Genomic DNA, 11,728 nt, shown 5'->3' on the forward strand with positions numbered 1-11,728 from the left:
TGTAACCAGAAAATCCACCAAAAAATGGCTAAAACTGGTAATTAAAAAAGAGGTAGCACAAAGCGCCCTAAAACTCATAAAAGTAATTGTTACTGAAGATTCATCTTTTCTGGGTAACCCTGTGAAAATATATGGAAAGATAGATAGACAGATAGAGATATAAGACTAGTTTATCAGTTTATTTCTTTACTTTAAAACAACGTCAGTTGAACTTTGTTCTGTATAGTGTAGACATGTGGGACTTTGATACATTCTTAGGTAAATGAATAATTTAAACATATTGTCATTTACGGCTGGAAGAAACTGAGTTTTTGCCACAAACTAAAATTTTGTAATCTTTATATTTTTGCAACCTGTTAGAGCAAACCTTTGATTTTTAAAACTTAGGCTGTTTGATCTAACAGAATATGAAGTTTAAAATATCTAAGATCTAAAACATCGGGCTGCAAAGATATAAGGATTAGAATACCAGAGGTTGTTGCAAAAACTCAGTTCCTTTGGCGAACATCCAGAATTCAGAGATAATAAGATGTTAGAATATGATATATTACCAGCTAAAGGGGCCAGCGTTGCCCGTGAAAAAAAAAATATTTTTTAAAAAATATTTTTTAAAATTTTTTTTTAAAATGCAGTCCTTGCTATGAAATGGTCCGGTGAAAAGTAAGTTCTATCTTTGTGAGACAAAAAAGTTAGATTTTTCTCCCTTTGTGTTATGGTAAATAATTACATTTAATTTTTTCTCTTTTTTCATAAAAAATACAAAACGTGATAATTTAAAATCTTTCTCTATAATGTAAATTTAAGAAAGAAATTTATCTGAAGAAAAAATATTCAATTTTCCGTTTTGTTCATGTCCTTTTTTTATCAAAAGTATTGTTAATTGTAAACATAAAATTATTTTTAGTAAACTAATTATAACTAAACACTTACTCTAATGTTTTCATCCTTCTATCTGGTTTTGAAGACCATTTGATACTTTTAACCATGACATTAAAAAAATCAAAGTTTGAAATATCTAATATTGTAACACCGTCAGCGTGCAAAGATACAGGTTTACGAAAATTAGAGTTTTTGACAATTGTACAGTTCAGACAGGTTCAACACCTTGGAGTGTGACAGCTATTTAAACAACATTATACACGCTTTTCATTAAGGTTTATTCAAGATATGATTTAAAATCCTAACAAAGAATAATAATAAAGTAAAAAACATCTTTTTTGTCTCATTTTAGCAAAAAAAAAAATTTAAAAAATTTAAAGTTAAAATAACATTTTGATTTTTTACTGGACATACCCTTTCCCTGGGGTTTGTAGAGTTCTACAATTTTTAATTTTTGAATTTTCATTAAATTTTCTTCCCCCTTTTTGTGTACATTTTTAATCCTTATATCTGTACAACCATATGTCGTAGATCTTAATCATTTTAAACTATGAAGCCTGATGGATCAAATACTTTAAGTTTGAATTATCAAAGTTTTACACCTACAGGTTGCAAAGATAATCCCGACTCATTTCTCCTTTCTGATTTCCAAATTTCTTTTTTAAATTTAAACTTTATGGAGGCAAGATTTTCCCATAGAGTCTCCGTCACAATATAGGCATATAAAATTTGTTGTTACAATCGGTTCAGCCGTTTATCAGATTCCAACAAACCAATTATTTATATATTGTTAAGGTGTTGATTCCTTGGTATGGAGTTTCCTGCTTCTCTATATATTCTTGGTTTCCAACTCCACCTCTCCATTTGGTAGTTAATAGTCTTTATACCACTCTGATCTAGGAGTAGGTATATCTCATCCTAGTACAAATAGATTGATCTCATGACAATATCTTATCAAAAATCAAACCAAATCTAATAAAGTTTTTGTTGTTGTAAAAATAACAAATTTTATAAAACGCGTCAATTTCAATTTAAGTTTGAATGCCTCACACCCACTGAGTTTGTTAAACCCTTTTTGTACCGGGAAGAGTATAAAAAAAGTCAAAGAACCCATACTGAAAAGCACAAAGTTAAAAAAAGTTTTCAGATTTTGTCTACAAAAAAAACCTTTTCAAATCTTCTTTTTTTAAGTTTCTTTTTCTTTGCTAAAACTTGATGAATTATTTAGATAAGAGATAACAACAATTTTAATACTCTCTTGCTTTTCAATAGTTGAGCTTTTTGTTTTTAAAGCAAAAAGTTGTGTAAACAAATTTTTGGTTGATATTTTCCCTCTAGAATCCAGAACCGTGGATCCGTCAAAAACTTCGAATCCGGATCCGGATCCCGGAAGCGAAAATAACGTGGATCCCGAACTGGGTTTTTAAAGTTTTTCTTGACACCACCAGGCATTTCTCTATGGGTGCAAAAGGGTTAAATTATTTGTGCTTACTCCTAGATATCCCCCTATATTGAGGAAGAGTAAAGTGTTTATAAAATACAAGTTGTCAGTTTACACATTCTATTCTATTACAGGTTTAATGCTATAACAGTACGCGACGTGATGATTATCCGTACGTTACATGACATGATGATTATCTGTACGTGACATGACGTGATGATTATCAGTAAATGCCGTGACGTGATGATTATCAATATGTGACGTAATGTGATGATTATCAGTACGTGACATGACGTTATGATTATCAATACGTGACGTGACGTGATGATTGTCAATACGTGACATGACGTGATGATTATCAGTACATGTCGTGACGTGATGATTATCAATACGTGACGTGATGTGATGATAATCAGTAAGTTACATGACGTGATGATTACCCGCACGTGACATGACGTGATGATCACCCGCACGTGACATGACGTGATGATTATCAGTACGTGACGTGACGTGATGATTATCAGTACGTGACGTGACGTGATGTTTATCAGTGCGTGACGTGACGTGATGATTATCAGTACGTGACGTGACGTGACAATTATCAGCGTTTGATGATTATAAGTATTGACGTGATGATTAGCAGAACGTGACGTGACGTGATGATTATCAGTGCGCGACGTGACGTGATGATTATCAGTATGTGACGTGATGATTATCAGTACGTGACATGATGTGATGATTATCAGCACGTAACGTAACGTAATAATTATCAGTACGTAACGTGACGTAATGACTATCAGCATGTGATGATTATCAGAACGTGGCGTGTCGTGATGATTATAGAAGTTGCGAAGATTACTCATTTTCGAAAAACTCTTCACCGTGTAATTCAACGATGCAATATTTAGATGGTTTGTGAAAAAACTGCAATTTTACCTGAATGAGTGTGAGCATACAAACTGTACAAAATTTCTTTCCAAAAAGTTCTAAAATGTAAAGTCTAAAACGAAAAAAAGCATTTAGGCAGTATGTCTTTAGACTTAGGCATAAAAGTCTAAGTTGTGTTTAAATGAAAATAAAAATATTTGAAAAACTTTAGACTAATACACAGAAAAGAGTGGAATAGGAAGACGACATTATAGCAATACTTAAGTGTATTTGATGTTGTTACAAAGCAAATAGTTTTACTATTTCTTATTAGATAACTAATTTAGTAAAATGGGTCTGCTAACACAGCACAATTGCTGTGTGTCATGGTCATTAGGTTCAAAGTTATATCTTGATTCTAAAAGTCGTCTTCCTATTTCAGAGTTTTCTGGATATCACTGTAAGTTGATTCAATGTACTTTCTAATAATCCTTGAGGAAAATAAAATATTTTCATTATGTAAAATGTTAATATAAGTTAAAATTAACAAGAGAAAAGGTAAATCTACTGATAAACAGAAAACGAAAATAGGAAGACGACTTTTAGAATTAAGATATAACTTTATAAAGTCCAATAAGCATATGACACATCGATTGAGAATTGTAAACAGACCCATTTCACAAAATTAGTGATCTAGTATGTGTCTAGTAAACTATTTGCAATGTAAAACACGTAGTTACAACAATAATGTCGTCTTCCTATTCCATTGTTTTCTGGACCTATCTGTAGCTTTAGTGTAGTGTTTATTAGGGGTTCTACTGGGATTATCTGTTGTACTTAAACCTTCATACGTCCAAGAGGAACTGAGTTTAGATAAATTATATTTTTTTAGTTTTGTAATTTATTTCAATCCCCTTAAAGGGACTGTGGACGTAATTCACGTTAAATCAAAATAAATCTTACATAAAATTGAAATATAAATGTTTTAAATCAAAACAACTCTTATTGAAAATCTTTTAAGAAAAACAAATATATTATGAATTTCTAGTATGTAGCCATATTAATTTGCTTTTCTCATATCAAGGGGAGCTAGGAGGTCACAAAGTTGTATCAGTAATATCACATAAATGTTACCGTCTATTATGTCTAGAGTTTGAAGTGCATTTAAAGTTACTCTCCATACATGGAGAAAGGACTGTCCGGTTTACCCTTTAAACATTTGTCTGATAAACTTTAATAATGAATATATACTCTTTTCCGCTATTGGTTATCAGACAAAAATTAAAAGGTTTTTCGATGTTATTGAGTAAAAAAGTTTTAAAATTTAACGTCTACCTACAGTCCCAACTATATCATTTTTCTTCATAAACGATTCACTTTATAGCCCCAGCTGAGTCCAATCGTGATGATAAATAATATAAACTCAGCTAGACCTGGTCCCTGTTGAGTGTATACCCTGAGAGACTTGTCAGTATCTGGATACCTGGTTTAGTTCTCCTGGTATACTGGATACACGGTCTCCTTCTCCTAGTCCTAGATATATACAAGTGGGAACCTCTATATAAGGTTAGTTCTCCTGGTATACTGGATACACGATCTCCTTCTCCTAGTCCTAGATACCATTACCTAGATATATACAAGTGGGAACCTCTATATAAGGTTAGTTCTCCTGGTATACTGGATACACGGTCTCCTTCTCCTAGTCCTAGATATATACAAGTGGGAACCTTTAAATAAGGTTAGTTCTCCTGGTATACTGGATACACGGTAACCTTCTCTTATTCCTAGATATATACAAGTGGGAACCTCTATATAAGGTTAGTTCTCCTGGTATACAAGATACACCGTCTCCTTCTCCTAGTCCTAGATATACAATTGGGAACCTTTATATAAGGTTACACAGCGTTAATTTCATAATACACATTTACCTATTTATAAAGAATGAGATATTATGCACACAGAATTACAAAGAAATGGTTTGACAACAGAGGCACATGTCTAGATTTTTTCCCCAATGGCCACTAACCACCCCTGTATTATTTATATTTAATCACTCTTTGTGGGTAATTTTGTATTATCAAAAAGACAAAAACTCTGAAATTACAGAATATGTTGCAATTAAATTCTGTTTTACGATATTTCTTTTTCTAAAATAATTATTCCCAAAATGCATAATTATTTTTAAAGTAAATATAAAAATATTTTTGAAATGTACATTTTCTTAAACAAAATTGTTGATTCATTTTAAATAGTCGTAATGTGTTTCTTTTTTCTTTTATAGTACAAACTTCAGCCTAGAGTGGAGGTGAATGTACACAAACTACCCCGTTTGTTCCGACGTGTACTGAGTGTACAGCTGGGGGTTTATGTACCTATATCCCTAGTGGTATCCTGGATATCTATAAATACAAACTACGGGCTCAGTATTAGGAATATGCTCTAATTGTTGATTCTCTCTTTATTTCCTTTTGTAATATCCGAAAAAGGTTTTTGCCCTGAACATTTTTGTCACACTGCATATTCAAGCAATTATAATTGTAAAATGTAAAGGCTGTGCTTACAACCTGTTAGAAAAAAAAATGTATTAATAACTAAATTTTTCTATCAAATTATGATTACATGAAGAATGGAATTCTTTTATTTTTTTTAAAAAATTAATACGTTCTTTGGATTTTAGTTTTCCTTTTCTTGTTAATTTCAATTCAAATCATTCATTTGAAAAAATTGACCTACAAAAAGTTGAAATTTGAAATCAGAAATTTGAATTAGTTAACTATTTCACATTTACGTTAACCCTAGAAAGGATGGGGGATCTGAATCTATGTATGACCTGAAGGGGGAGCGCCCAAATTCATGTTCATAGTCCAATTCTTCAAGGCCAGCTCAATGAAAAAAAATAGATAGATAACTTTAATAGTTTGGATGCTAGAGAGGGATGAAAAAAAAATAAAAAAAAAATATTTTCTTTTGTTTTAAACAAATATCAAAGTGTTTCTACATCCATTTTTCAAGGCCTTTTCAAAAATGTAGATTTTAGATCTCGAGCTTTCGGCACAAAAAAAGTTATGGGCAATTTTAGATTTGTTTAACGTAGCCCGGACTTTTCACCGCCCTATACCCTACCCAATGCATAAAAAAATTTACAAAAATTCCTTTAAATATTTATTCATTAAAAATCACAAAAATTCACGGTGATGGTGTCCAGGTTAACAACAGTTTAAAATCATTTTTTTAGATTTTTACTAACAAATAAAGAAGTATTCTTTCTTCACAATTTAGCATATATATTTATTCAGTAAAAACGTTCCCTCCAGTAGAGAGTTACTAGTTGATATCCTAGGGTTTGCAGTTGTTGATGAAATATTGTTCTACGCAGCTCATAGAGCAGCTCATAGTCGGCCGCTATACAAATATGTACATAAGGTAATCAGTAACAAGGAACTCTTGCTACACAATGAGAATCCTACTCAAGTTATACCATAAGTACACTGCTCTAGATATATCATGAGAATACTGCTCAAGTTATACCATAAGTACACTGCTCTAGATATACCATGAGAATACTATTCAAGTTATACCATAAGTACACTGCTCTAAATATACTATGAGAATACTGCTCAAGTTATACCATAAGTACACTGCTCTAGATATACCTTGAGAATACTGCTCAAGTTATACCATAAGTACATTGCTCTAGATATACCATGAGAATACTGCTCAAGTTATACCAAGTACATTGCTCTAGATATACCATGAGAATACTGCTCAAGTTATACCATAAGTACATTGCTCTAAATATACTATGAGAATACTGCTCAAGTTATACCATAAGTACACTGCTCTAGATATACCATGAGAATACTGCTTCTATTGCTCTATATACACCATGAGTACATTGATCATATTGCTCCTATTGCTCTAGGTACACCATGAGTACTTTGCTCCTATTGCTCTAGGTACACCATGAATACACTGCTCCTATTGCTCTAGGTACACCATGAATACACTGCTCCTATTGCTCTAGGTACACTCAAGTTATACCATAAGTACACTGCTCTAGATATACCATGAGAATACTGCTTCTATCGCTCTATATAAACCTTGAGTACATTGATCATATTGCTCCTATTGCGCTAGGTACACCATGAGTACTTTGCTCCTATTGCTCTAGGACCACCATGAGTACACTGCTCCTATTGCTCTAGGTACACCATGAGTACACTGCTCCTATTGCTCTAGGTACACCATGAATACAATGCTCCTATTGCTCTAGGTACACCATGAATACACTGCTCCTATTGCTCTGGCTACTGACTACTGCCATCCTCTGGAACATTGCTTTGTAAACGTCCTACCGAATATAGGGTAAACAGATCTTAGTTTTTAAAAGTTTTAAGTTGTAAAAACTCAAATTTTTTTAATTCATCATTTTTTGTTTCTTTTTAACCTTTATAAAAATTGAAAAGTTCTAATCAGGTGGTTAGTAATTATTGTATTTGTCTACCAGATACATAGTATGCTTACTCCTTTCTTATCTGGTTAGTTAGTAATTATTGTTTTTGTGTTCCAGATAGATAGTATTTGGACCACATGCTTACTCCTATCTAATCTGGTGATTAGTAATTATTGCATTTGTGTACCAGATACATAATTTGTGGACCACATGCTTACTCCTATCTATTCTGGTGTTTAGTAATTATTGATTTTGTGTACCAGATACATAATATGTGGACCACACGCTTATTCCTATCTAATCTGGTGGTTAGTAATTATTGTTTTTGTGTACCAGATACATAATATGTGCACCACATGCTTATTCTTTTATAATCTAGTGGTTAGTAATTATTGTATTTGTGTACCAGATAGATAGTATGTGAACCACATGCCTATTTGTATCTAATCTGGTGGTTACTAATTATTGTTTTTGTGTACCAGATACATATTATGTGATTAGAAATTATTGTATTTGTGTAGTAATTATTGTATTTGTGTACCAGATACATAGTATGTGAACCACATGATTATTCCTATCTAATCTGGTGGTTAGTAATTATTCTATTTGTGTAGTAATTATTTTATTTGTTTCCCAGATACATAGAATGTGGACCACATGCCTATTCTTGTCTAATCTGGTGGTTAGTAATTATTGTATTTTGTACCAGATACATAGTATGTGGACCACATGCATATTCTTATCTAATCTGGTGGCTGTTGTCATATCTTTCATCACAAACTAACCATAGTGGATACAGGTATAGTCCCTTTAATCTTCATTGGACAGGTCAAATTTATACGAAATTACTTATGAAGCTTTGTGACCTTGTAGCACCTCTAGTATGAGAAAGTCAGAGGAGAAAAAAATAAAAATTATTGATCTAAAAATATAAAAATATCAATAAGTACTTGGTATATCAATTTCTTTTTATAGTTAATAAGTGACAAAAGGTGGGTCAAAAAAAAATTTGAGGTTTCCAAATTGTAATTTACTTTTCTTGAATTTAAAAAATTCATATCTTATATCTAGAATCTTCGGTTTAAAATCAATCAATATATATTAATGATTTGCTGTAACTAATAAAATCTTATCATCTCTGTCAAATGTGAAAAAAATGTCAAATTCCTATCATCATTAAATATATAATTAGTTACACTCTATTGAACCAGTTAAAGTCAGAAACGTTGGCATGGAATTTTTTAAAATATGTCTACCATTTGACAACCAAAAAACCTATCCAGATATTAATTTATCACTCAAAATAAATAAATGTGTCGATATTAATGTTGTAATGATCGGAGTTTAATTAGGCCTTTGAGAGAAAAAGTTTGAAGTGTTTGGTTTTTTACACTCTTTATCTAAGGCCTACTAAGACTAAGATATAGGGATTAGAAAATCAGAGTTTGTGGCAAAGACTCAATTCCTTTAATCTGATCATACTTGTGCATAATATCAAAACTAGAGAAGCTTCGAGGTCGCAAAGTTGTAGCAGTAATGTCGCATAGAGTTGACCTTCTCCTTCTGTCTTGTTCACAATGGAATGTTTATAATTATTTTTAAGTGAGTGACTGGCAATGTATGGTACTTGAACTGAGAATGTAGAATTGTGGAGAAATTTTTTAGGATTCATTTTAAACATATAAGACGTCTTAATGAGTATAATTACTGAGTTTGAGCGCAAAGTCGACGTTCAAACTCATCCAATTGGGTGGTTACGTTTTGAGAATCGATTTTTTAAAATTATTAAATAACGATGACAAAAAATGTAAAAAAAACTAATTCGATGTTTAGGAATATATTTCTCGATAGTAATTTTCTCAATAACTAAATGTTAGAATCAATTATTTCTTTTTCATAATTATATTGAATTTTTGATTCTCTCTGAATTTGTTTGCAGATTTCTTCAAATGTTTGTGAATAATGAGACATTACAGAAACCAATAACTGACTAAGATTACTTATTTTCGATAATAATAGTTAATTTTTATTTTCTCAACCTGTTCCTAAAGAAGTTATTAGTTTTTCTACTACGTTTATCGTCGTCTTTATTAAATAATTTTTAAAAGCCGCTTCTCAAAATCATCCCTCAAAAATGAACAATCTATGACGATTTTAAAGATTGAATTTGTGCTCTTGATGATCAAATATGCAGAGAAAAAAAGTCTTATTGGTCTCAAATGATTCCTAAAACATTCTCCACAATACTACATTCCCAGTTCAACTACCATACATTGCCGGTCACTCCCTTTAATAAGATTTCCAACAGCTGATCTAACAAGAGAACCACAACCTGATTTCCATGATAAACATCACGAGAGGTACAGGGTGTCACACGAAACATGACAGTTGGTGAATACCTTTAAAGGTCTTCATCCATAATTTGTTAAGTTTTGGGATATCAAAGAGAATATAGTAAAAAAAATTTATATTGGCAGTCTTATTATAGCAAAATTAATTTCAAAGTAAAATATATTTGAGTAAAAGATTTTTTAACGAAATAATCTACAAAAAGTCAATAATATATAAGTTGTTTTATGGAAGAAGACTTTTAAAACTATTCACCAACTGTCGAGTCTAGAAATTTATAAATGTAAAATTATTAATATTGAAAGCTTTTTATAACCGCCATTTTTACTTACAAAATGGAAGAAGAAATTTGAAAGATAATTAATCCATTTTATTAAATTAAAATAGAAAAAAAATTATTTTAGATTTGATTGCAACTTTGGAACAAATGGGGTCCTGGACTGGCTGTTTTCTACTGCATACAAACAAACAAAAATTAAGTAATCAAAGGATTTGTGATGAAACAATTGAATCAGTTTTGTCTTTTCACTTGGTGTTAAGAAATAAACATACTTTTTGATAACAAATCTTAATCAAGCTTGTTTTTAAACACATTTATCCTATTTAAAACAATGCTATAGATTCTTTATAATGCCAGCTTTAGTACAGGGTTACAATAACAAAGGATTAGATTGTAAAGACGACCCTAAACTCTGAAAATATAATTATTTTAAGTTTAATTGGAAACTTCTTGAATTATTGTCTTTTGATAATATATCAATAATTTCTCATAATAAAGGACACAAGGAACCAATAATATAAGGAAACAGTACAGTCAGCTGTCTCTAAAGGAATCAATATCCGGCTCTGTTGTCTGTAGTGTACACTGTAAACCGGCTCTGTTGTCTGTAGTGTACACAGCAAACCGGCTCTGTTGTCTGTAGTGTACACTGTAAACCGGCTCTGTTGTCTGTAGTGTACACTGTAAACCGACTCTGTTGTCTGTAGTGTGCACTGTAAACCGGCTCTGCTGTCTGTAGTGTACACTGTTAACCAGCTCTGTTGTCTGTAGTGTACACTGTAAACCGGCTCTGTTGTTTGTAGTGTACACTGTAAATCGGCTCTGTTGTCTGTATTGTACACTGTAAACCGGCTCTGTTGTCTGTAGTGTACACTGTAAACTGGCTCTGTTGTCTGTTAGTGTACACTGTAAACCGGCTCTGTTGTCTGTTAGTGTACACTGTAAACCGTAAACCGGCTCGTTGTCTGTAGTTTACACTGTAGACCGGCTCTGTTGTCTGTAGTACACAATGTAAACCGGCTCTGTTGTCTAGTGTACACTGTAAACCGGCTCTGTTGTCTGTAGTTTACACTGTGAACCGGCTCTGTTGTCTAGTGTACACTGTAAACCGGCTCTGTTGTCTGTAGTATACACTGTAAACCAGCTTGTTGTCTGCAGTGTACACTGTAAACCGGCTCTGTTGTCTGTAGTGTACACTGTAAACCGGCTCTGTTGTCTGTATTGTACACTGTAAACCGGCTCTGTTGTCTGTAGTGTACAATGTAAACCGGCTCTGTTGTCTATAGTGTACACTGTAAACCAGCTCTGTTGTCTGTAGTGTACACTGTAAACCGGCTCTGTTGTCTGTAATGTACACTGTAAAAGGGATGATAATAGATATCAAGAAGAACTCGGCCAAGCAGAATACTTAACTATATGGGAACTAGGAAACAGATGGGAACTAGGATAAAGATGGTAA

The 11,728-nt window shown here is 32.3% G+C and overlaps 1 protein-coding gene across 1 annotated transcript; it reads left to right on the forward strand.

The window, feature by feature from the left end:
• The first annotated feature begins 211 nt into the window (after positions 1-211).
• Positions 212-10,561, forward strand: LOC111711333 (fatty acid hydroxylase domain-containing protein 2). Its single transcript, XM_023485701.1, has 10 exons — positions 212-258; positions 1,675-1,746; positions 3,998-4,047; positions 4,619-4,753; positions 5,469-5,617; positions 6,484-6,610; positions 7,461-7,552; positions 8,350-8,439; positions 9,938-10,000; positions 10,394-10,561. The coding sequence occupies exons 1-10, from the start codon at positions 234-236 to the stop codon at positions 10,470-10,472; spliced, it is 882 nt and encodes a 293-aa protein (XP_023341469.1). The 5' UTR covers positions 212-233; the 3' UTR covers positions 10,473-10,561.
• Positions 10,562-11,728: the final 1,167 nt, after the last annotated feature.

The sequence above is a fragment of the Eurytemora carolleeae genome, unplaced genomic scaffold (assembly GCF_000591075.1).
Source record: "Eurytemora carolleeae unplaced genomic scaffold, Eaff_2.0 scaffold19, whole genome shotgun sequence".
Classification (NCBI taxonomy): domain Eukaryota; kingdom Metazoa; phylum Arthropoda; class Copepoda; order Calanoida; family Temoridae; genus Eurytemora; species Eurytemora carolleeae.

What these genes read in the sequence shown, in the direction of transcription:
- LOC111711333 (XM_023485701.1), top strand. Translation starts at nt 234, where the DNA reads ATGTGGGACTTTGATACATTCTTAG. An exon ending in CAACTCCACCTCTCCATTTG is followed by an intron (nt 1,747 to 3,997) that starts GTAGTTAATAGT and finishes AGTGTTTATTAG; the next exon opens with GGGTTCTACTGGGATTATCT. An exon ending in CATGATAAACATCACGAGAG is followed by an intron (nt 10,001 to 10,393) that starts GTACAGGGTGTC and finishes AAATTATTTTAG; the next exon opens with ATTTGATTGCAACTTTGGAA.